Source organism: Equus caballus, chromosome 22 (genome assembly GCF_041296265.1).
Source record: "Equus caballus isolate H_3958 breed thoroughbred chromosome 22, TB-T2T, whole genome shotgun sequence".
In the NCBI taxonomy this organism is placed as follows: Eukaryota; Metazoa; Chordata; class Mammalia; order Perissodactyla; family Equidae; genus Equus; species Equus caballus.
The window spans coordinates 39,802,494-39,827,049 of NC_091705.1; the positions used below are offsets into that span (position 1 = coordinate 39,802,494).

The 24,556-nt window shown below is 54.6% G+C and overlaps 1 protein-coding gene across 1 annotated transcript in view; it reads left to right on the forward strand.

Moving 5' to 3' along the window:
• Positions 1-2,877: 2,877 nt before the first annotated feature.
• Positions 2,878-24,556, forward strand: part of BCAS4 (breast carcinoma amplified sequence 4) — a 57,057-nt gene continuing 35,378 nt past the window's right edge. The window contains exons 1-2 of the mRNA XM_023626750.2: positions 2,878-3,077; positions 17,047-17,118. Of these exons, the coding sequence (XP_023482518.1) occupies positions 2,898-3,077; positions 17,047-17,118 (252 nt within the window). The 5' untranslated portion in view covers positions 2,878-2,897. The remainder of the gene's footprint in view (positions 3,078-17,046; positions 17,119-24,556) is intronic.

A 24,556-nucleotide genomic window follows, 5' to 3' on the forward strand; every position in this document is an offset into this window, starting at 1 on the left:
TCTGTAAAATGGGCATGGAAGCAGGGCCACCACGGGCCGTGGTGGAGGGTCGGTGAGGCCATCCGCATGAAGACGTTAGAACCATATCTGCACACAGTAGGCGCTCACGTTAGCAGAGGACTGTCACAGAGGCCAAGGGACCGCGGGATCCCCCATGCCCCGTGTGAAGGAAACACTGGAACTGGGCAGACCAGGTCACCTGGGGACCTTTCAAACCTCCCCAAACCGAGGCCACACCCCAGAAAAATTGAAGCACCATCTCTGGAGTGGGGTCTGGGCATCAGTGTTTTCTGGAAGCTTCCCAGGAGTTCCCAGTGGCCCGAACTTGGGGACCATTGCTCATCCAGAACCTCGTGTGCCTTTCGCCTGAGCTGGGAGAAGCGACCTTGAACAGCACAGACAGGCAAGCATGTTGTGGCTGGAGGTGAAGCTGGATGGCGTCAGGGGAAGGCTGGGTGGCCTCGGGGCCCAGCTGGGGGCTACGAGGGCTGTTGGGGGCCTGCAGAGCCTGGCGGCCACCGACACCCCCACCCTGGGCTGGGACGAGCTGTCGGCCTGGCCTGCACCCGCCGAGGTGGTCGGAGCAGGAGCTCTGAGCCCGGCTTGGGCGCCAGAGGGAGCTCGCGGGGACGCGCCACGGCTCCATCCCCGAAGCTGGTTCAAACTGGTTTGGGCAGGGTGCGGCCCAGGCAGGCTGCGCTCCAGGCCTCAGGCTGGCGCTTGCCCCAGGGTCTCCTCAAGATCTGGGTCCCCGGGGCAGCGCTCTGGGACGGGCACCGAGCACCACCGAGACCCCGGAGGTTTCTAACAATTCAATCCTCTTTGTTTGAAATCATTGATTTGCCTTCCCACAAGGGTCCCTGTCTGATGCCAGCAACGAGAGGGACCCCCTGGATAGGGGTTATTCTCAGACGCTGGCGCGAGGCTGAATCAACGGCAGAGCTTTTCAAAACGCACGTGCCCAGCTCCCTAAAGATTTTGAGTCAGAAAGTTGGGGTAGGGCCCTGGGCATCTGTATTTTTAGCAAAATGTTTCTAAGGTATAATCACACATTTAGAAAAAAAGACTAGAAACAAAATGACTGTTGGCTGGCCAACTTGGCCCGGGGTACGAGTCTGAGATGCTTGCAAACAAGCAGATCTGTTCCCCAGACGCCCATCCCTGGGACAGGGCCCCGGGCCATCCGCGCTTTTAGTTAATATCCCAGGCTTTCCTTTTTTTTTTTTTTAAATGAGTCATTTGGGGCATTCGAAAAGTTTAAATATTATAACAAACATCAGCAGAAGAATTACAAAACATTACAAATACAATGGAAACCCCTGTCACATCCCTCCCAGCCTCCTCGCCCCCACCCCAAAGCCACCGCACTCCCCAATGTGGTGTGCGTGAATTCTCATGCACAGCTTTATACTTTTACTCCATATGTCTGTATCCATAAACAATATATAGTGTGGTTTCGCATGTTTTTAAAAATCTTATGTTAGTGGCAGTGTGCCCCACAGAGCCTTCTGCAACTTGTCTCTGGTTTTTTTTCTTAGCGTTATGTCTTTGAGATGCATCCATCAGGGGAAGTTTGCTGTGCTCAGGCCCATGTGGCTCATCTGAGGTCAGCTCTGGGCTTTTCCGAGGGAGGGCCCCAGCCAGCCGGCAGGAGCGAGGGTCTGGGCGTGGTTCCTGGGTGTGTGTGTGTGAGGCGTGGAAGGGCTCTGAGCATCAGAAAAATCACAACAGAAGGGAATGGCCAAGAGCAGCTTTGGGGAGTTCCCAGCAAATCCATTTCCTATGCACCTGAGGCCCAAGTCTTTGCCAAGAATTTTCCAGAAAAGACTGGCCTGAAGGCCTGAACGTTTGGCGGGGATGCGGAGAAATTAGCAGTGGGCAGATGTGGAAGTGGGAATGGTGCAATGATGGGTTACCCAAAAAGACAGACGGAGCACGTGCTTCCGCCCTCTACCTGGGGTTGCCAGACAAAACATAAACTCAGATTTAACAGGAGACGGGGAGGGGCGTCCTGTATGTTTATTTGCCTCCTTAAGCCTAGCCCGGTTTTTAGAAACGAATTTAACATTTTAAAAGAAAAAGTCATCAGAGGAAAAATTAGAACTCTAGGCCTCCCTACACTTCTTTACCTTTCTTAGTTTTTTCCTCATTAGCATTGCTTTAGGGGGATCGCCCCACCCTCTTCAGCCTCCAAAGGGTCTAGACAGACCTCCCCCGGGCCCGTGAGGGGGTCAAATTGTGCTCGCTTAAGAATTCCCCGGGACGCTGATTTTCAAAGCTGCCCCTGGCGGAAGAGGGCCGCCACCCCGGCTTCCCTCATTTGCAGGACAACGAGATGCTGGAGGGGGACGGGCCTTGGGGCCGGGGTTTAGGTCTTTAAATGAAAGGGTCCTCTGGGATAGCCGCTCCCTATCCTCGAGGCATGCTGGAAACACCCGGGGACCTTTGAAAACTCCTGATGCCCAAGCCCCACCCCTAGAGATTCTGGCTGAAACGGCCAGGGGCGAGCCCCGGCTTCCGGGCTTGTAAAAGCTCCCCAGGGCATCCTAAAGTGCTGTGGGGACTGGGAACCCCGGCTCCGCCCGGATTCCAAGGAAAAGAGGCGGTCTATATCGGGGGTTCTCAAACTCGGCTGTATGTTGGAATCACCTGGCGAGCTTCAAAAAATACTGATGCCCGGGTCCCAACGCCCGGGCCTGCGTGTGGCCCGGATTCTGGAAGTTTTAAAAGGGCCCCGGAGATTGCAATCTGCAGGCGAGTTGGAGCCGCTCTGCTTTACCAGGCGGCGGAGGGCCGGGCGCAGTGAGCGCCGCGCGCCACTGGGAGGCGCTGCCCGCTCGGCCCGACGCTCCGCGAGACGCGCACCTGCCCCGCCTCCGCCAGGCGGGCCGCGGGGCATGCAGCCGGCTGGGGGCGGGGCTCCGAGGCCGGGGCGCGGCGACAGGCTCGCGGGCAGCCTCCGACAGCTGGACCCCGCTGCGCTCCTGATGCTGCTCGTGGACGCCGACGGGCCGGAGCCCGTGCGCAGCGGGGCGCGGGAGCTCGCGCTCTTCCTGACCCCCGAGCCCGGGGCCGAGGTAGGGGACGGGGGTTGGAGGTGGGGGACGCAGGTTCGGGGTTGGGGGGCCGGGACCCGCGCGCCCTGGGGGAGGAGTGGAGGGCGCGGGCCCCCGGCGCTCTGGGCCCCGGACCCGAACCCTCGGCCTCCCCGCAGCATCCTTTCGCACCGGCGCAGCGGCCCGGGCCCAGAGTTCCCCTCCTTTGCGGAGCGGTGACTGCCTGGCGCCACCCAGAGATGCGCGGCAGGTCGCGCCGCTCCCTCCCCCCGGCGACACGGCCCCGGGGGCCCAGACTCGCCTCCCGTCCCACCCGGGGTCCCCCAGCATGGGCCGGGACGCCCGAGCGAGGCGCGCTCGCAGCGGCTGCCCTTTGCCAGGCTGGGCCCGGGGGAGGCCGACCCCCGGCCCGGCCCCTGCCCGGGCGCTCGGCCCCCTCCGCTGCGAGCCGTGCGCAGATGCCGCGGAGGAGGCGGGCGGGCCGCGCGGCGCGGGGAGCCACCGGGCCGCTGCTGCTGCCAGGACGGAGAAGACCTCGTCTCTGTCTGTACTTTCTATTTTAAAAGCACAGAATCAGAAGCAATCTAAAACTGGACCCTTTCTCTTCCAGCTGAAGCCAGTCTGTTGCCAGTGCCGTGAAAAAGTTACTTACCCAAGTTCACCAGGAGTTATTTAGGGCTAGAAATTCAACTCATCCTCTCTTTAACTCACGAAAGCGGTGCAGCAGGATATGAAAGACAGGGTGGGCGCCCGCCCCTTTTCTCTGCCATCCCGACTGTAGTTCCCAGAGAGAACCATCCTTCGCAGTGTGGTGTACATCCTTCCAACATTTAAAAATGCGTTTACGGACGGGGGTATGCGTGGGTATTAATAATAATATAATTAGTCTATAGAAGCCCGCTTGATGCCGCAGTAGTGTTCTGCAGCTTGCTTTTCTTTACTCAAAATAGGGAGTGACTGCTGGTGAGAAGGAATAAGCCTTCTTTCAGGGTGATGAGAATGTTCTGGAATTAGTGGGATGGTTGCACAACTTTGTGAATATACTGAAAACCAGTGAATTGTCCACTTTAAAAGGGTGAGTTTCAGGGTATGTCAGTTATATCTCAGTTTTAACGAACGGCATGGACACATTGCCATGTCGGGATGTACCTGTAAGAGCAGTTCAGTAGACATACAATCTGAGCCACGGTGTGAGCCATCCAGGTACTTTTAAATATTCCAGGAGCCACATAAAAAACGAAAAAGAGGGGCCACCCAGTCCTGTAGCAGTTATGTTGATACTGTCTGCTTTGGTAGCCTGGGGTTTGTGGGTTCGGATCCCGGGCACGGACCTAGACATCGCTCATCAAGCCATGTTGTGGCTGCATCCCACATACAAAATAGAGGAAGATTGGCACAGGTGTTGGCTCAGCGACACTCTTCCTCAAGCAAAAAGAGGAAGATTGGCAACAGTTGTTAGCTCTGGGCCAATCTTCCTCACACACACAAAAAAAACCACCCCAAAAAACCCAAAGGAAAAGAAACATGAAATTAACTTCAATATATCTTTTCCAGTTTTATTGAGATATAATTGGCATACAACAGTGTATGTTTAAGGTGTACAGCAAGTTTCAATATACTTAAAATAACAGTGTATCCAAAATATCATTTCAACCTGTAATCAATGTAAAAAAAAAAATGAGACTTTTACATTTTTTTCATTGTACTAATTTTTCAAACTTCAGCTTTTAATATTGAACTGACAGCAGGTCTCAGTTCGGACCAGTCATGTTCTCAGCGCTCAGTAGTCCTGTGAGGCTGGTGGCTTCCCTGCTGGAGAGCATGGGTCTTCGTCATTCTTTGCCTTCCCAGGATCCCACAATTTAATAATAATTCCTCCTATTTCCTGGGCACACACTTTGTGCCAGCCGTGTGCCGACCTGTGTTCGTGGAGTAGGTCTTTGCATCCTGGCAGGGACCCAGTGGCTAGGATGTTGTTCTGTCGACTTACTCTCTTGCTCTCAGCAGCCAGATGTCCTTGTGCCCGGCGGCTAAACCTTCGCTTCATTTTGTCTCTATTAGGGACAGCCATCGAGAAGAACTGCCTGTGTTGACTGCGCCTTCCCGTTCCGGGCTCTCCAGCTCACACTCGCTCGTTTGTGAGGCCTAATGAAGAGCCCAGCTCCCTGTAGCTCCGAGCGGCAGTAAAGCCACTCAGCGTGCTTGCTGGAGTTTATTTACCGAAAGCAGCAGAAACCGCCAGAGCAGAGTCACTTGCTGCTCTACTTAAAGCTTAATTCATTAGCAGGTCCCCAGCTGCCGCTGGTTGCAGATGTGCAGCTGAGCTGGAAGAGGGAGGTTTGGTTGGGGAACAGGCCTGGGCAGCAGCCCTTCTCCCAGGGCCACTTTTGGCTCTTAAAAGGAGCAATAGGAGCCTAGGCCAGCCGCCTCCCGTCCTGGGGGGGTCCCGGGGTTCCTGGCGAAGTGGGCTCGCTTCGTTCAACACCTCGAACCCTGCTGTGTGCCAGGAGCTGGGGACACCATGGGCAGTGAAGCACCGGGTCTGCTCTCATGGCACCGTCAGACAGTAAGCACGGAACGCGAGTGCCGCAGAGAGCGTAACCCAGGGAAATGGGATAGAGGGTGTCTGGGAGACGAGGGGCGGGGAAGGCGTCTCTGAGAAAGCTGAGACCTGAGTGGTAACCACTGAGGGATGTGCAGGCAAGAGGAAGCACAGAGATCCGCGAGGTGAATAGCAGAGGGATGTGAGCTTGTCTGGATGTCATCAGGGAGGGCTTCCCTGAGGCAGTGTCTTTTTCTGTTGGTGAGGAAGATTGGCCCTGAGCTAACATCTGTGCCCATTTTCCTCTACTTTGTATGTGGGACGCCGTCACAGCATGGCCTGATGAGCTGTGTGTAGGTCCATGCCCAGGATCTGAACCCGTGAACTTAACCACTGTGGCACCGGGTCAGCCCCAGGCAACTTCTTTTTAGGCTGAGCCCAGTTGACCAGGCTGAGAGGGAGGAAGAAAATATCCCAGGGGGAAGGAAGAGAACTTGCAAAGGCCCTGGGCTGGGGCGAAGCAGGGTGATCTTGGGCACAGAAGAGCGGTAGGTGGAAGGGGACAGTGGAGATGTGGCTGCTGAGGAGGGCAGAAGGCGGGCACTTGGCGCCAACTCCCAGGTCGAGGGGCCACTGATGGGCCGCCTGCTGAGACAGGCTGGCAGGTGAGCAGTTTACCATTTCCAGGAAACTGCAACTTTGGGGGTTTCTGTCCAAACAGCTTTGTCTGTTTTACTTTCTCTCTTTTCTGGTCAGAACTTCCTCTTTTTGGGGACGTTTCAGGGGGGTCTCGGGAAGCTGCTTCAAGATGCCAGGGAGAGAGAGCGCTTTGCCTCCTGGGGCCCCGTGACTTCTGAGGGAGGGGAGCTCAGGGTCCCCCGAATGGCTGAGCACGGATACCCACCACAGGGGACTCCTGACCAGGCCCTTTCAGAATTCCCTTCGGTTCCCGTGCCGGGACGCAGGACAGGTGTGGCCCACAGAGGTGGTGAGTGGCCTCGATGGAAGGAAACGAAGGGAGCCAGCGCCTTCTCACACCCAGGGTCTTTGCTTGAGTGAGCAGAGGGTGGGGGCGGGGAAAACACCTGGGTCTTTTAACCACATGTGGGTTCCATCAGGGGTTGCAAACTGGTGGCCCTCAGTCTGAATCCCACACTCTGATGTGATTGGTTCAGTCCATATGGAGAGTTTAAAATAGAGAGTTTTCATGAAAAAGTCTGAGTTTCTTGTTTATTTAAAGTAATGGACAGTCTGGTAATCCTAGGTCGTGTTTCCTGGTTGTGGTCCTCTGCTTGCCTCAGTCCCCACTCCTCCCTATTGTCTCCCCCAAACTGACGCTGGTATCAGTTACCATTTACCCTAGTGTTTGAACTTTTGATTTTTCTGTTGTTGTGATAAGAGGAAAGAGAACTATGTCTCCAAACCACATGTCTGGACTAAAGTAGGAAAACAGAAATTTGCCAAAGATGCCCCAAGTTTCAAGAAAAATGTAAAAGGGGCTGTTTCTTTGAGGGAGCAGAGAATATTCTGTTGTGTCCACCCTGCAAACACCATGTGCCTAAGGGTCCCCCTGGCCCCCAGCATGTGTCCTGCCCTTGTGACCTGCTGGCCCCGGTCGGCACTTGGGTTTGGATGTTCAGATTAGAGTCTGCGGGGGGCTGCCAGGCACGGTCTCCTCTGTCTCAAGGTGTGGCCCTGTGTTCACACGGTCCTCAGACCTGCTGTGCGCGTGAGCGGCCAGCGTGCCTGCCCTCAAGGCCGGGGTAGCAGGGAGCTGAGCAGACTCAGTAGTCGGGGTGACTAGAAGATGAGATGCTAGGAGACACCTGAGGGGCTGTGACAGAGACAAGCCGGAGGACGGGAAGGAACTGCCAGGCAAAGAGCTGGCGGGTGTACTCGGCCTGAGGTGGAGAAAGATGAGGAACCGGAGGTGCCTGAGGGGGTGAACCTCAGTGATTGAGGGGGAGCGTGGGCAGGGCCAGACCAGGGCCTGGGGCCGTGAGAGCAGTCTGGATTCGACTTTAGGATCATGGATAGAAGCTATGAGCAGGGGTAAGACGTGGTCAGATTTGTGGACTTGTGGCTGCAGTGCTGGAATGTGCTGGAAGGGCTGCAGGGGCAAGAGGGAGACTTCAGATGTGGCCGTCCAGGTGGACGTGGGCCGAGCTGGCCACACCCCCTGCATCAGAGCTTTCAGGGGTGTGAGGAGCCAAGGCCAGTTGGCAGGGGATGCTTGGAGGGGCAGCCTTCCTTAGAAGGAAGTTCCATCTTTCTTCCCCTGGAAGCACCCAGCAGAGGAAGGAGCCATCCTTGGCTCTGAACCACCTCTTATCACAGGACATCTGTGCTTCGGGGGAGGGTCAGCCTGGAGCCTTGGCCAAAGGTCCCCAGTCTGGCTGACGCTCAGCAGCAACCAAGAAGCTTTAAAACAGACAGGTTCCCAAAGATTGGAAATGACCCCAGTGCTCATCACCACGGGCCGGCCGCATCGCGATGCTTCTGCACAGTGGACAGCTCACGGCTGCAGCGTGAGTCAGCTCTGAATGCACCATTCATTGCAGCCTGCAGTGCATGGCGCCAGGGGAGAAAGGCAAGATGCACAGAGGTGTGTGTGGCGTAAATAAAAGCTTAAAAGGCAAAAAAGCACCTGTTTCGTGTATCTGTAAATAAGAGATTAGGTTAAATCCATCTCTAGGGGTGGGTATAGCCAAGGTTGAGAGAACTGATGTGGGGCGTGGTTCCCAAGAGTTGGCGTCATCTGGGGATCTTCAGAAAAACTGATGCCTGGCTCCCACCCCTGGGTGTTCTGAGTTCATTGGGGTGGGTGCCGCTGGGCACTGGGATTCTGAAAGCTATCCGGCAGAGTTTTAGGCCTGGAGGACTAGACTGATCAGTCTGTCGGAAAGTCTCCGTGGCTGCTGATCGTGGGGGCACCCGTGAGGGAGGCCCGGGCCTGGGGATCTGGACTTGTAAACACCACCCTGGAGCTCCTGCCGGCCCGCCTGGTTGAGGCCCCTGGCCTGACCTGGTTGGGGTCGCACTGCTGCAGTCAGTGGAGGCGGGACCTGCCCTGCTTCCTGAGTGCCCCACTTCCAGCGGCAGCCCCGTGAAGGCGGGGAACCCTCTGTCCTGCCTGCCACTGTGTCCGCAGCACCGGGGGCCGAGCGACTCCGTATGTATCTGCTGAAGAAACATCCTTTACAGATGTATGGGCCTCCCAGCCACCTGCTCCTGCCAGGCTGAGTGCTGGGCGGACATGGGCTCTGGAGCCACCCAGCTCAGGTTTAGATCTCGGCTCTGGGCCCCGCGTCCCTCCGTGCCTGGGCCCCGCGGTGCGGTCGGTGGTTATGGGGTTGGGTGGGATAGTCCACAGGACGCGCGTGGCGCAGGGTCTGGCCTAGCCAGCGGTTTGGGAGCATCAGCTATGGTTCTTCACTTGTTTCTTCACGGGTGTTGAGTCCCAGGTCCCAGGTGCAGACACCACAGGTGCCACGAGGTGACAGCGCCTGACGCGCTCTTGTCCTAGGGCTCTTAGTCGGGCAGGTGGGAGGGTGCGGGGGACACACGCTGACCGCTCTGTGCGGTGTTGGCAGTGGGCCGTCTCAGCCTTGCGCTGTGCTGAGGACCACGAATTTCACTCACCAGCACGGCCCCCGGAGCCCTGGGAGTCCAGTGTTAACTTTCTGACCCGCGTGCGTGAGACCAACCTAGATTTCTATTTTTGGTTTACAAAATACAGTTGCCAAGTGCATGATCCAAATGGGCCACCGGGTCTCTTAAGCTGTCCTGGCATCTGAATTTATTCCTTGGTGCAAGTGTGGCAGAAATTTGGCCTGTGAGTTCTTTTAAAGTAAATTGGAGTTGGTTTTGCTTTTAAAATAAGTTTGGATTTAAAAATAAAAAATGCGTGCACATGCTCCAAAATCCGAAACTCCCAGTGGCGACAGAGGGATGAGCGAGGCCCTCCCAGCCTGGCTCTCAGCGCCTCCTGCTCTCTGCAGAGGCCACCTCGGCTCCCGGGTCCCCAGCCCAGCAAGCACAACAGGTACTCCCCACCCCCACCCATCGCCTCCCGCTTCTGCATCAGCTTCTTTCACTCGATGTGTCTTGGAGATCTTTCCATCTGCATTCACAGAGAGCTGCCCAATTATTTTTAGCTGAGAAACAGAACTGCGTTGTCTGTCTGAATTATAATTTAGGTAACCGTTCCTCTGTCAATGGTCATTTAAGTTACGTGGGTTCTTTGCTGTCACAAAGTCTCTTGCGCTGAGTAACCCTGTACGTACATCCTTTTGCGTTTGTGCAAATATGTCTGCAGGATGAATGCGTAGTGGGAGAATTACTGGTCCTAGGCTGCATGCATTTTGAATTTCGGTCGCTGCTGCCAAATGAACCTTCTTAGAAGTCAGGGTCAGGGTGAGGGGCGAGTAGAGTGGTCAGCCCCTTCTGGACTCTCAAGCTTCAAGGTCAGGGGTCTCTCTGGTGCCAGGATGGGGACTCCTGTTTGCCCTGCCTTGGAGCCTGGGAGGAAGGAGTCCCGGTGTCCCCTCCTTGGGAAGCGGGCTCCCGTCTAACTGGCCAGGTCCTTCCCAGTTTGCAATTCCGCTTCCTCTTCTCAGCCCTCACGCGTGGCTGGCCCGGCTCCCGGCTCTTTCTGCGGCCATCCCGGCCCTTTCGTCTGTGCATGGGCATGAGGTGACTTTCTGTGCCTGAGGTCAGGCTGGTGGAAGGGGAAACTCAGACACTGAAAAGACCTTTCCTCTTGCTGTCCTCGGAAGGAGCCACCAAGAGCTCTCTCAGAGAAGTGACATTCCTAACTACATGCCCCGGGTGTGGGCAGGTCCCGTGGTCCTTGGGCCGGTTTTCATCTCCCATCATGTGCTCCTGGACCCTGGCCCAGCCCGGCTGGAAGGTAGGGGGGGCAGCGGGCAGGGCAGGCAGCACTCAGTGTCAAGCTAATGTGGAAAGCGCGTCCTGGAACCTGGCGTGGCTGCAGATGGGTGTCCTCTGGCTGGCATAGTGATTGATTTAAAAAATTCCCGAGTAGTTGCCAACTTGCAAAAAGTGGGAGTTTTCACATAAAAATCCAAATGTCTGGCTTCTCTGAAAATGTTGCAACAAAAGGTACAGGTCTTCAGTAGCCCAGGGCCTGGTCTGGGCGGAATGGACCTTGTGGTTTCTAGGAGGATTTGTGTGTGTGTGTGTGTGTAAACAGCATTATCGGGATATAATCCACATGCTGTACAATTCTCCCATTTAGAGTGTACAATTTAATGGGTTTTTGGATATTCACAGTTTTGGATATTGCACAACCATCAGCCACAATCAATTTTATGACATTGCCAGTACCCTGAAAGGAAACCCTGTCCCCTTAGCTGTCACTCCCCCAAGCCCCCACTAATCTACTTTCTGTCTCCATAGATTTTTCTGCTCTGGACATTTCACGTATGTTTGTGTTTTAAGACACTGATAGGCCAGAGGTCTGAAGGCCCTATTCAGCCCACAGACAGGTTTGTCTGGCCGTCATAGTGGTTTTTTTTTAAGGTTTTAGGTTAGTTTTGAACTGTTTTGAACTGGGAGAGTTGCATAAATATCTGGATCACCGTTTGTCATGAACGAAGCAGGTTCGGCAGTTCCCACCTGGCTCAATCCTCTAGAGTCAAGTAGCAGCCGCTCTCTTTAGATGGGACAAGGATTCTCTTGTTTGCCACAGTCCCCACCCCTCCCTGTTGTCTCCCTGTCTGGATGCTGAGGGTCAGTGCCATTTATTATCCTGCTTGTGCTGCTGTGTTTCTTAGAGAAAAGTAAAAGCTCTCCATCAAAAGTAGGAAACTGAAAATAAGCAGTGTGCAGAAAACGCATCTTCCACGTGGCCCACTTCCCTGGTATTCATTTCCACCTGGCTTCTGTGTCCATTTGAGTTTGAAGATGCTAGTAGGGCCCCAGTTATAGTCGTCTCCTGTCCGGGCATAGCATCTCGCCAAGGGTAACCTAGGGGAATTACTTAATTGACCCTTCTCAGCTTCTATCTCAAGACAGGGAGTCTGAGGATCGTTTTCCCCCAATTTCCAAATGGAGAAACTGAGGCACAGAGATGGTCAGAGATGTAGTTAAGGCCGCACAGCATAAAGTGCAGGGGTGAGACTAAACAGTAGTCTAGGCCACTCTTCTCAGGCGGTGGTTCTTCCCAGAGTCCCTCCCTCTCTCCTTCCTTTCCTGTAAGGAGTATTCATGGAACGCTCTATGGGTCATCTAGCTCTGGGGAACAAACTGCCCCAAACCTAGTGGCTTCAAACAACCGTTTCATGGCCGTGACTTTGCCGAGTGTGGGGCTCCTGTGAGTCGTGCTTCTGCTCACCGGGTGTTGGCCGGGCTCGTGTGGGGCTGCCTTCAGCTGGAGAGCTGGCCGACCGGGAGGTCCGACGTGGCCTCCCTCGCGGCTGGCAGTTGGTGCTGTCGGCTGGAGCTCCCAGTCCTGCACGTGGCCTCTCTCTCTCTGGGGCCCCTCTTGCCATGTGGCCTCTCAAGTGGGATTGCCTGGACTTCACTTCCGTTGTCTTCCAAGAGAGCGAATCAGAAGCTGCAAGGTCTCTTAGGGCCCAGACCCACAGTGACAGAGCACTGCTCCCCACATATCCTATGGGTCAAAGCAAGTCGTGGACCAGCCCAGCTACAGGAGTGGGGGGAATCGATCCCAGCTCTTGATGGGCAGGGTGGCAGAGTCATATTGCAGACAGGTGTGTGGGATGGGAGAGAGTTGTGGGGCCGTCTTTGGAAACACAAGCACCTGCTGTGTGTCAGGCGTTGCTCTAGGCCCTGGGAATACAAAGGTGATTGAAAGACAATAAAACCCCTGCCCTCCAGGAGCTTTCCTTCTGGTGGGGGAAGATGACAGGAAACAAGATAACTAAAATATATATGATGTTAGATGGTGATAAAGGCTAAAGGGAGAAATAAATCAGGGCAGGACGGGGAGTGGTGGGGAAGCTACAAGGTCAGGGAAGGCCTCACCAAGGAGAGACATACAAGCAAAGCCTGGAAGGAAGTATGGGATGAGCTTTACCAGTAAAGGTAACAGCAGGTGCAAAGGCCCTGGGGTGAGGACATGGTTGGTGTGGTTGGTAGGAAGTGAGCAGTAGGCCATGAGGTCAGAGGAGGTGGAGGGTCTGGATGGCATAGGGCTGGGAGGCCTCTAATCAGTGTTTACTGACTGAGGTGGAGGACAGGGAGACTGTTTTTTTTAATTAAGATATAATTCATGTAAAATTCATTATTTTAAAGTATACAATTCAGTGGGTTTTAGTATATTCACTATGTTGTGCAGACATCACCATGACCTAATTCCAGAACATTTCCATCTCCCAAAAAGAAAACCCATAGCCGTTAGCAGTTATTCTCTCTCCCCTCCCCTCCCATGGGGGGAGACAACCACTAATTACTTTCTGTCTCTGTGGAGTTGCCTCTTCTGGGCCTTTCACATAAAAGGAATCGTGGAGCCCCTGACCTTTGGTGCCCGGCTTCTTTCACTCAGTGTAATGTTTTCAAGGATTATCCGCGAGGCAGCACGTATCAGGACGGCGTTCCTTTTTACTGCCGAACGATATTCCACTGTACGGATATACCGCTTTGTGTCTGTCCACTCATCAGTTGATGGACATTGAGTTATTTCCACTTTTTGGCTGTTAAGAATAATGTACAAGTTTTTGTAAGAATGTATGTTTTCAATTCTTTTCGATTATATTGCTAGGTCGTAGGGTAACTATGTTTAACCTTTTGAAGAACTGCCAGGCTGGTTTCCAAAGCAGCTGCACAATCTCACGCTCCCCCGGCAGGGTATGAGGGTTCCAGTTGCTCTGCATCCTTGTCAACACTTGTCATTTCCATTTTTGTGATTGTAGCCATCCTAGTGGCCGTGTAACGGTTCAGTGGAAGATTTTGAGCTGAGAAGGGCCTTGCTTTTAACAGGATCTTTCAGAGGAGGAGGTTGACGGGGAGCAGGCTACTGCAACAGTCCCAGCAAGAGAGGATGGTGCCTTCCACAGGGGGTGGTGGCGGAAGAGGTGGAGAGAAGTGGTCGGATTGGGGATACATTTTGAAGTCAGAACCAAGAGGATTTGTGTACAGATTGGACGGAACACGGGGTGAGAAAGATGGACGAGTCAAGGATGCTTCCAGTATTTGGCCTGAGCAAGTGGACTTGTTGAGTTGGAGAAGACCCTGGCGGAAGGCCTTTCTGTGCTTCTCGTGCAGGCGCTTGGTGTGCAGGGGCCGCCGCTTTTGGTGTTTTGGCGTGCCCAGCTGGGAAGCTCAGCTTGGCACTTAGGGAGAAGCGAGGGGACGTGGAGGAAGAAGGCAAATGCCGTGATGCGTGTGTGTTAACAAGTGTCCGCCCGCCGTCCCCGCCAGCCGCACCCTGAATGGCGTTCCAAGTGAGCATTTGCCTCCTCCCCTCCGAGTGGCACCGTTTACACCTGGGGAGCTACGGAGGATCGGAGGCGTGTGGACTGCAGCCTGCAGGCCTCTCGTGTCTGAGGCCGCTTAGGGGATTATCGTGAAAGAGAATTGCCCTGTGGATGGTTGTGGGCGTGAGGGGGCTGATCCCGAACGCCTCCCTGGTGGTTGGGACTGTCCCGGGCTTGTTCCTCCTTTAGCTGACCAGACAGTCAGCAAATGCTTCCTTCGCTCCCTCCTGCTTTGGGGCGCTGCCCTGGATGCCAGGAGGGCGGGTAGGAGAGAGACCATAGCTGACAGGCAGCATAAGGGACACGTTTCCCTTCCCCAGAGAGCATCCTGGTTGGTTACAGTCTTCAGTTCTGGAGTCAGAATGCTCAGGGTTGAATCCTGGCTCCTGTATTTATTAGCTGTGTGACCTTGAGCGAGTGACTTAAAGTCTCTGGTCCTCTGTTTCTTTTTTTCTTTTTTTTTTTTATTGAGTTATTGATAGGTTACAATCTTGTGAAATTTCAGTTGTACATTAATGTTTGTCAGTCATGTTGTAGGTGCACCACTTCACCCTTTGTGCCCACCCCCCACCCCACCTTTCCCCTGGTATCCACTAAACTGTTCTTAGTCCATAATTTTAAATTCCTCATATGAGTGGAGTCATACACAGATTATCCTTCTCTCGCTGGCTTATTTCACTTAACATAATTCTCTCAAGGTCCATCCATGTTATTGCAAATGGAATGATTTTGTTCTGTTTTGCAGCTGAGTAGTATTCCATTGTATATATGTAACACATCTTCTGTATCCATTCATCTGTTGCTGAACACTTAGGTTGCTTCCACGTCTTGGCTATTGTAAACAGTGCTGCAGTAAACATTGGGGTGCATAGGACTTTTGGGATTGCTGACTTCAAGCTCTTTGGATAAATACCCAGAGTGGGATGGCTGGATCGTATGGTAGTTCTATTTTTAATTTTTTGAGGAATCTCCATACTGTTTTCCATAGTGGCTGCATCTGGTCCTCTGTTTCTAACAAGCCTGCCCAATGGGTGTGGCGGTTCCTGTCACAGGTGCGCCAACCAAAAAGCAGAAGTTACGCCCTCGGGTTAAGGTCACGGGGCTGGCAACAGAGAAGATGGATTCGAACCTGGGACTGGCGTCCTTCCTGTGCTCGCCGGGATAGGCTGAGATGCGCTTCCCGTGTGCAGGAGCTCCAGGCCTGTCTTGGGAAGGAGGCAGCCCGTCCACCGGGGCGCGGCTTTTGTGTCCCTCCTGCAGGGGACCTTCCTAAGCATCTTTGGAGGGGGGGCCAGGCTCTTGATGCCCACCCTCTGCACTCTCCATCCCCCATCTCTGTCGCTTTCCTCTGGATCAGAAGGAACGACCCCCTTCCCGCCTCCCGCCTCAGTGGCCTCCTGGCTTCTTCTCGCTCTCTTAGTGCATTAAGGACATTCTTTACCAGGATTTCACTTTCTGGGGTGGGAGGACTTCCTGTGTGTTTGCCAGGGCCCCCTCCACTGTGGTCCCCTTCTCCCGTCCACCTCCCCCGTTCAGGCACAGAAATAGGCCCAGCTGTGAACTGAAGGTTGCAGAGTTTAAAATTGCAACTTGGTACTATTTATACTCCAGCCGGAAAGATGTTTTTTTGCTCAGTCCTTCTTGTGGCGGTGGCGCCGGCTCACGCTGCAGGCGGTGGGCTCTGGCGCTGTGTAAACACTTCTCCGGGCACAAGTGGGTGTGGGGAGCGTTCAGGTGCGGGCGTGGGTACCAGGCCTGCCCAGAAAGATCTAGCATCGCCTCCCTGGAGCACGACGGTGTGGCCTGGTGAGCCAGAGAAAGTGGTTCACTTTCTAGGAGAACTTTCTTCCTTAGATGCCTGATAATTAAGAAAAACCCAGGTATTTTATAAGTCATAAAACCAGTACATACTTGAGGGGGAAAAGGTTCAAACTAATTTTCACACAAGTGATTAAAGCAGGGATTGTAAACTGGCAGACCCTTTCGAGTTCGTGTTTTGCTTGGCCCGTGAAGCATTAAAAAAATTCTTTTTGAATTGGTGCCACTATTTAAAAATTGGGACATTTCCCATAAAGTTAGAATTTCTGGCTTCTCTTGAGAAATGGAAGGCTCTGGCAGGCCCGTGCTTCCTGACGGCTGCTGCTGGCTGGCTGCTGAGGACGGGGCGGGCACTTTTCGGGCCACTGTGAGCCCCAGTGGCCTGCGTCTCATTACCTTACTGCCGAGCCCTGATGCATTTTGAATTTGGGACCCTTCCATGACATAAGCGTTCAGATCTCCCTTGTGAGACCCCATTGCCCATTCCTGCTCCTCAGGGCTATGTAGGCACTCTCAGGAGGGTTTCCAGATAAATCGCAGGTTGCTCAGCTAAATTTGAATTTCAGATAAATAATAACTTTTTAGTATGAGCAGTCTGCTAACTATTAGCAGTTGGGTGCATGTCATTCCCCGCCTTCCTCTGTCGACCCACGCTCAGGTCTGCTGTTGTCACAAGGATGGCTTATATTCTTCATCTTCAGCTGGCGTCTCCTCCCCAGGGGGCTTCTCAGGAGGCACCCTGCTCAGTGTCTCTATGAGGCCGTAGACTCAAACCTGCAAAGAATCCTGGCCCCACCACTTCTTAGCTGTGCGACCTTGAGCAGGTTACCTCGCCTCGCTGAGCCTCAGTTTCCTCAGCTGAACAACGGGGATGATAAGGGCAACGTTGTTATTTCCCGTTCATATTTGTTTATCTCATCGTCTCTTTTGAACGCTGCATCGCGTGGAGGGACCACGGTGGCTCTAACCCATCCTGTATCCACGGGCCTCAAGATTGCCACTCGCCCATCGCTGTTTCCAGTGAGGCTGCGAGAGGGTTTGAAAGGGAAGGAAGTCTAGAGGGAACTGGGCCGATAATCCCAAGATTTAGTTTGCTGTAGGAAAAAAAGAAGGGCGTTTGTCTCCCTGGAAACCACTTGCTAATCTGGGGGATATTGTCTCTTTCCAGGCGAAGGAGGTGGAGGAGACCATCGAGGGCATGCTGCTCAGGCTGGAGGAGTTCTGCAGCCTCGCGGACGTGGTGAGTGGCGCCTGGGGCGAGGCCGGACTCCAGGCCCTTCCTGGAGTTCTCTGGGGAGGCCATCTTGGTGGGGATTTAGCAACCAGCAGGGATGGGCAGCGGCCAGCGAGGAGGGGAACCCCGCCGCTCCCTCTCCCTCCCCCCTCTCCCCCTCTCTCTGTCCCCGTCTCCCGCTCTCTCCCTCTCTCCCCACACCAAGCCTTCCTGAGGCGGCCATCTTGATAACGCCCTTCCCCCAGATGGTTTTATTCCACCGAGGAGCCGGGCGCGGGCCACCAGGTGGCACTCTCGGCACCGATGAGGGAGCCGCTCAGCGGGGATGCGAAGACTATATTTAACTTTCCTAGCTCTGTGCAGTTCGCCAGGCAAACATGGAGACAGCAGGAAATGGCTTCAGGCCTTCAGGCCTAGGAGGAGCCTCTGGGCCAGGCCGAGGCGGGTGGCGGGCTTGAGCCCTTGGCTCCTTCCTGAGTCCTGTGCTCTCTCCCTTTTGCCTCCCACCCTGTTTTGTGGGATCAAAGCCCCTTGACTAGGGAAGAACATGGAAGATTGTACCTTAGGCCCAGAAGACAAGGTCTCCACTCTGAATTCTCTAGAAATCTCCTCTAGATCCTTGTGTCCCCAAGATTGTTGCCAAACAGCTGTGGGGCCCCCCAGGAGCAATGATGGAATTTTCTGGAAGTTCCCAAGCTTATTAAAAGCAAACAAGCAACCAGGGTCTGAGGCTTCTGCCTGGAGGCCCAAAGGGTAATGCTCCGTATTGTGAGCAGGCCCTGCCTTTCCCTGGACCGGGGGAGGCCTGCCCGGTGGTGTAGATTTGTGTTCCTGCGAAGCAAGTGTCTGGAGAGGCGTTGGGGAGAGCCCGCGGCAGTAACAGCAACGGTAACCCCGCATGTTTATTAAACACCTACTTTGTAGCAGCAACCATACAAATTGTGTTTCCCGTATCATCTCGCTTCCCCTGGAAGCGACCCAACACGATGGGCACCAGGTTGTCCCCCGCATTCAGCAGACCTTTGAGCACCTACCTGTGCCAGCCTCTGCAGCTCAGCAGAGAACGAGACAGAAACCTTCCCACGAGGACCGACCTGTGTGTGCTTCTCTCTTGAGAGCCAACTTTTTAGTTCAGATGTGGGTGCAGGTGGGAGCTGGGAGATGAGCCCCACTTTGAATGCCTGGATAGTCCTTTCTTCCTCACCAGACATTGGGCACCCTCTGCCTGGGTCCTGTGGGGAGCCTGAGGCTGCAGAGGGAGGCCGACCCCCGTCTGTTGGGGGGGCCCTGACTTGTGTACCGGTCGCTGTCACCCAGTGTTGAAGTGCCGTCGTGAGGTGTGTTCAAGGTGCAAAGGGGGCTGCAGAGGTTTTGAAAAGGGAAACAGGGTCTAGAAGGAACTGGGCTCATAATCCTAATACTTAGTTTGCTTTAAAAAAAAGAATGAAGAGCAGAGGCGTTCAGCTCTGCCTGGGAAACGGGAAAGGCTTGCAGAACAGGTGGTGATTAATTTGGAGCTTGAAGGAGGAACAGAAAGAATTCAGCTACTGGGGAGGGCGGGGGTCCAGGCAGAGGACCGGCCTGTGGGGATCAGTGTGCTGGGCGCCGTGTGGACTGCAAGGATCCACAGGCAGGGGTGGATTTGGAAGATGGTGTGGACAGCTGATCCAGAGACGTTTTTGTTCTCCAGTCCCAGGGCATCCTCCTCCTGTGAAAGGAGACCCACTGCCTGCCTGAGAGGAGGGCGTGGGGCCTGACTCAGCTTGGCTGGGCAGAGAGGGGCCCAGGCCGCCCTTGCCCTGAAAACTGCCGGGGCTTCCCACGGTGGGAACGCCCAAGACTGCAGGCAGCATCGCGAAGGTCCTCTCCGAACTCGAAGCCTGGAGATGCATTTATGCAAAGATTTTAATACTGAGGTCACACACACATGACCCACCATGAGCCCAGTCCTGCCGTCCAGCCTGCAGATGTATTGGATGTTTGTGGGAACAAAAAAGAAATTAGCTGCTGACATTTACAGAGTGTCATGCGAGAAAATCTGGATTTCTGGCTTCTCTTGGAAAAGCAAAGACCTGGCTCCCTTTAGGTGCTCTTTCCCACCTGACCAGTATCAGCAGGAGCTGCGTAGTGGCCACCCCCTGTGGACAGCGTGTGTGTTCTCCAGCCTGTCGCCATCCCCACTGCTCCCCGTGGGAGCCTCCCCAACTGCCGGGGGCATCCGTCACTTGCTCGCCTGCTCTGTGGTGGCGCGTGTGTCTCTGTACTCTGGGCCCTACTGAAAGCGGGCGAGTAAAACCAGATCAAGAGGCTCCCGTGTTTCAGGAAATGGAAGAGACTGCGCTTCCCGTCGAAGTGAAGACTGTTTCGATGTTTATAAGCAAATGAGCGTGTCTGCGTTGATAGAAGGCACCTGGTGCGATGCTGTTGGGCCCCTGGAGGCATTTTGAGCCTGCAGCCCCTGCAGCGATGCGCTGTGCTGAGGCCCTGTAGAAGATGGAGAGAAGTCCTCTTGGCCTCAACAACTGATGCTCAGCTTGCCCACGGTGTCCACACCCGGGTGTCGTGGGCTCCGTGGCACAGAGAGGGGTGTCCACCTGTCAGCCTTGTCTTGGGACCTCTTTTCTCTTGTGATCCAAGCTGGGGATAAGTGGGGACTCGGGGGGGCAGGTGTTGTCATGCCATAGACCACTGTCCCCGGGTCCCTGCTGTGGCCTTTGGACACACTAATCAAGACGGAGGTCTGAGAGGCTGGGATCCCTGCCGCGTGGTCCAGGGGGAGGCTGTTTCGTCTCTGACAGGGTCAGCCTGCCAGAAAGGAGAGTCCAGCCTCCTGTCTGATGTGTTCACTCCTCTGCCACCCTGTCCTTGATTACTTTCTGTGACGAATTCACTACCCTGGGCCTGCGACCTGTCTTGACCTTAGATACAATGCCAGCTGTTGCCACTTCAAGCTCCGACTCTTCCCGCTTGGGGCCTTGGGCGCAGCACGTCACCTCTCTGCACCTTTATTTTCTCCTCTGTAAAATGGAGATAATGGTTTTGATTATCTATTGCTGCATCAAATCACCCCAAAACTTAGTGGTATAAAACAGCAGCCAATTGATTGTGTGGGCCAGGACAGGGCACAGAGGCACCAGGTGGCACCTGCTGGGCCAGGGATGTTCCACTGGCTCCTTCTTGTGCTTGTCTGACATCTGGGCTGGGCGGGCTGAGGAGCTGGGGACTTTTCTTGCCTAGTTCTCTTTGCGCTGGCTTGCGCTTCCCCATAGCATGGCAGTCTGGCCTCCCAGAGCAGGCCCGCAACAGATGGGAAGTGGAGGCCGCCATGTCTCTGGAGGCGTGGGGATGGAAATTGACACAGTGTCACTTCTGTCGTGTTTTATTGGTCAAAGCCGTCACACAGCCCAGCCAGATCCGAGGGGCAGAGGACATGGACCCCAGGTCTTCATAGAAGGAAAGTAAAGGGTTTGTGACGGAGTTTAACCCACTGCAAATGGGATCCGCTCCACAGAGTTGTAGTGAGGACTCGATGAGGCAGGAACGTGTGCTTTCCATCCGCCAGAACTGCCCGAATGCAAAGATGGCCGACGCCAAGCGCACGAGGGCGTGGAGCTGCTGAAACTCCCGCGGATCTGCTGGCGGGAACGCAGAAGCTGCCACGCTTGGGAAAACGGGTGGGCCGTTCCTTATGAAGTCAGACGTGTGCTTGGCCCACATCCCGGCAATTCTGATCCTGGGTAAGTGCCCAAGAACAATGAAAACACGTGTCCACCAAGGTTCGTACACGAATGTTCACGGCAACTTTGTCCATCAGCAGGAGAAATGGGTGAAGAAATGATTGTTTACTGATACCCTGGAACTCACAGCGATCCTAAGAGTGGCCTACTGTATGTGGCAATGTGAATGACTCTCACAGAAGTGATGTTGAGTGCAAGAAGCTGGACCCAAGAACACGGTCTGGTTCCCTTAATACAAAGTTCAAAAGTGGGCAAAACTAACACACGGTGATGGAAGTGAGGTAGCGTCTGGCTTTGGGAGGGTGGTCGTGACGGGGAGGAGGCGTGAGGGAGCCTTCTGGCGTGGTGGAATGCTCTATACATTGGTCTGGGTGGTGCTTACACAGATGTGAACACACAGATGTAAATTCACCAAACTGTCCACTTAGGCCTGAGCACTTTACTGTGTGTCATTTGCACTCAATTAAAAATGACTGCTTAGCATGCGCCTGCTGTGTATTAAGTGACCCATAAACGGTAGCTTCTGAGGTCGCCGCCATCATCATGAAAGCAGAGGGCCGTGACACCAAGGAGGTTATTCACAGGAACGACTGATGAGGCCTCCCAGCTCAGCACCCTCGGGGGTTTGGGCAGCTCGTTGGGGCGCTCAGAAACCCCCCCTGGCCTCAGGCCCCCCTCTGGCGGGGAGCAGACTCTTACTTCGCTCACATAAATGGAGAAAATATCCTGTTGGCCTCGGCCCAGCAGTTGCATTTGGCGTTGGCGTGTGCTCCTGGGTCAAGTGCATTTGGCTGTCCCTCCTGGGCCCTGAATCATCCTGGGCGGCCGTCTCTGCTCTGTGATAACCCCCGTGTCCGCTGCCCAGACTTCTGGGCTCTGGAGATCAGCTCTGGGGTGCGGGGAGAACAGGCTGGGGAAGGGCCTGCCGATCCTCAGGCCAGTAAACCTGGCGGGGGCTTCATCCTGGCAGAGGCTCGGAAAGCATCTGATGGCAGTCTCTCTGCTCTTCTCAGTACTGTGTGGAACGTGCAGACTCAGAGGCCTGTGACAGGATGACGTGAAGCGGCTTGAGTGTGGGAAATGAAACGTGTCGCTTTCCTTTGACTCCCCTATAACAAGAAAAGGCCCACCGTCGCCATGGACACCATGTTGGGGAGACTCTAGGGGGTGGTGGGGACTATGGTTAAGCAAAGTGGGCAGCTGTCACTTAGCTCTGGCTGGTTGTTGCCATGTGGAACATGAGCTCAATGTGGCCAGGCCTTCTGATTTTTCACAAGAAGCCGTAAATCTGGGTTTCTAAGGGAAATATCCTTAATTTTAGATCTTGGCACCTAACTTGGTTGTGATGTCGAGCTTTTTTTTTTAGACATGAGGCAGGCTGGCTCTGCATGGGCCCAAAAGAACATGTCTACAGACCTGGTGTTAGGGGGTGGCCTCAGACCAACCTGCACTTGAATCCTCCGTCTCCTGCGTTGTGGCTTTGTGACCTTGGGCCCACTCATTTAGTTTCTCTGTTTTTTTCGGTTTCATCCCCTATAAAATAAGGTTGAAGGTAAAATAGTGTCTCCATCTCGGAGGCTGTTCCCAGCACGTGGCGAACTTTCCTGGCGTCTTGGTACCGTGATCCTCTTGACCCAGCCTGTGTTCAACACCCTCAAGTCTGCCCCTATCGTTCCCAGCCCGTGGGGGAACCAAGAAAAAGGCCTGAGGGTCTTTCAGACCCCAAAGATGACTCTCTGCTTTTCCCCCAAATATGTGCAGCCTGCCTTCCAGGCAGGCGTGGAGGCCCCACTGCCTACGATTTCAGTTTGTGGAGAAGCATCTTCAGAGAAGCGCTTTCTCGCTTGGCCCATGGACCCTCTCTGTTCCTCCCGTTCCTGCGGACTTAGAGGAAAGCGGGCTAGCGCTCCAGGCCTCTCCTCTCCACAGCGTTCCCTGTGCGCCTCCAGGTTGCTGACCCTCCTGATTCTCACTTGTTCTCTCCCTGTTTGTTTCTCTAGAAATTAACAGACAGAAGAGGTTTGTGTTCAATCCACTGCGTTCTGACCTTGCCATGAATTATCTGCTCTCTCTTGCATCATGGCGATTTCTCCTGGGTTAGCCTTGTGGAGGGATGGGTGTCCCTCTAGACATTTGTCCTTGGGGAGACAAGGATATTGAGGACTTTTTCCTATTGCAAGTAACAGATGCAGGTGCCTGCAGGAGCCAGGCAGGATCTGGACAGGGGTGAGACGCTAGGGAGGGGTGGTGACTATGGAAACTGGAGAGCTCCTGCCCCATCTGGAGGGAGCCATGTCCACTCCCAGGATCCGAACTGGCGAAACCCTGGGCCGCAGAAGTGGAGTGCATCAACTTAACCACTCGGCCACAGGGCCAGCCCCCAAAAACTTTTTTTTTTTGAGGAAGATTAGATGAGCTAACATCTGCTGCCAATCCTCCTCTTTTTGCTGAGGAAGACTGGCCCTGAGCTCACATCTGTACCCATCCTCTTCTATTTTATGTGGGACACCTGCCACAGCATGGCTTGACAAGCAGTGTGTAGGTCCACGCCCAGTATCTGAACCAGTGAACCCTGGGCTGCCGAAGCAGAACGTGCAAACTTAACTGCTGAGCCCCCAGGCCAGCCCCCAAAACATTTTTAAAATTAAAATTTTGTGCTGAGTTGTCACCCTGTGTTAGTTACCTATTGCTGTATGACACGTTATGCCCAAACTTAGTGACTTAGACAGTCTCTTATCTGACAGGGTCTGTACGTCGGGAGTCTGGGTGCAGCCTCTCTGGGTCCTGCGGCTCAAGGGCTGTCACAGGCCGCTGTCAAGGGTTGTCCGGGGCCACGGTCATCTCAGGCCTCGACTGGGGCAGCATTGCGTCCAGGCCAAGTCAGCGGTTGTGGGTACGATTCAGGTCCTCACTGGCTGTTGGCTGGAGGCTGCCCTCAGTTCCCAGCCACGTGGGCCTCTCCATCATGGCCACTTGCTTCATCAGCGTTAGCAAAGAGGGCACATGATAAAGAAGACGTGGGGAGAGAGCCTGCGCGAGCGAGCCAGCAAGAGAGAGCGCCAGCAAGCTCGAGTCGTTTGTAGCCTAGTCCCAAGATTGACGTCTCTCCTTTGGCTGACTCCCCTTCATTAGCAGTGGGTTGCTGGGACCAGCCCACCGTCTAGGGGACGGGCTCACACAGGGTGTGAATACCAGGAGGCGAGGATCCCTGGGGACCGCGTCAGAAGCTGCCTGCACACGCCATGCCACACGCTGCTAAAGGTTCCTTCCTCACAGCATTCCAAGGAAGGAAGGACTATCGTCATCACTTCACTGTCCAGAAAAGCCCAGGAGGGCTCAGAGAGGTGTGGTTGCTTGCCCAAGGTCACACCGTTCATGGTGGGTAGAGCTAAATTCAGACTCCAGTCTGAGTCATGAGTCCAGCTCCCCATGTGCCCACTGGGGTTTCTCTGGCTGTCCCCAGACCCCCCTCCAGCGTGGCGTTGGAGCTTAGCTGAAAACGCAGATTCCCAGCAGACCTCAAGCTAAACCAAACACGCAGGGGCCTGGGACCAGCATTTGACTGGCTTCCCTCAGGAGACTCAGAGGTCCCCTGGGATCAGTGCGCAGCTGCCCTCTGCACGGGGCAGATGGGGTCTCCCTCCTACACACACGCCGGAGGCTTCGGCTCGGTCCCTCGGCTCCGAGCGAGAACGGAGGCCTGAGTC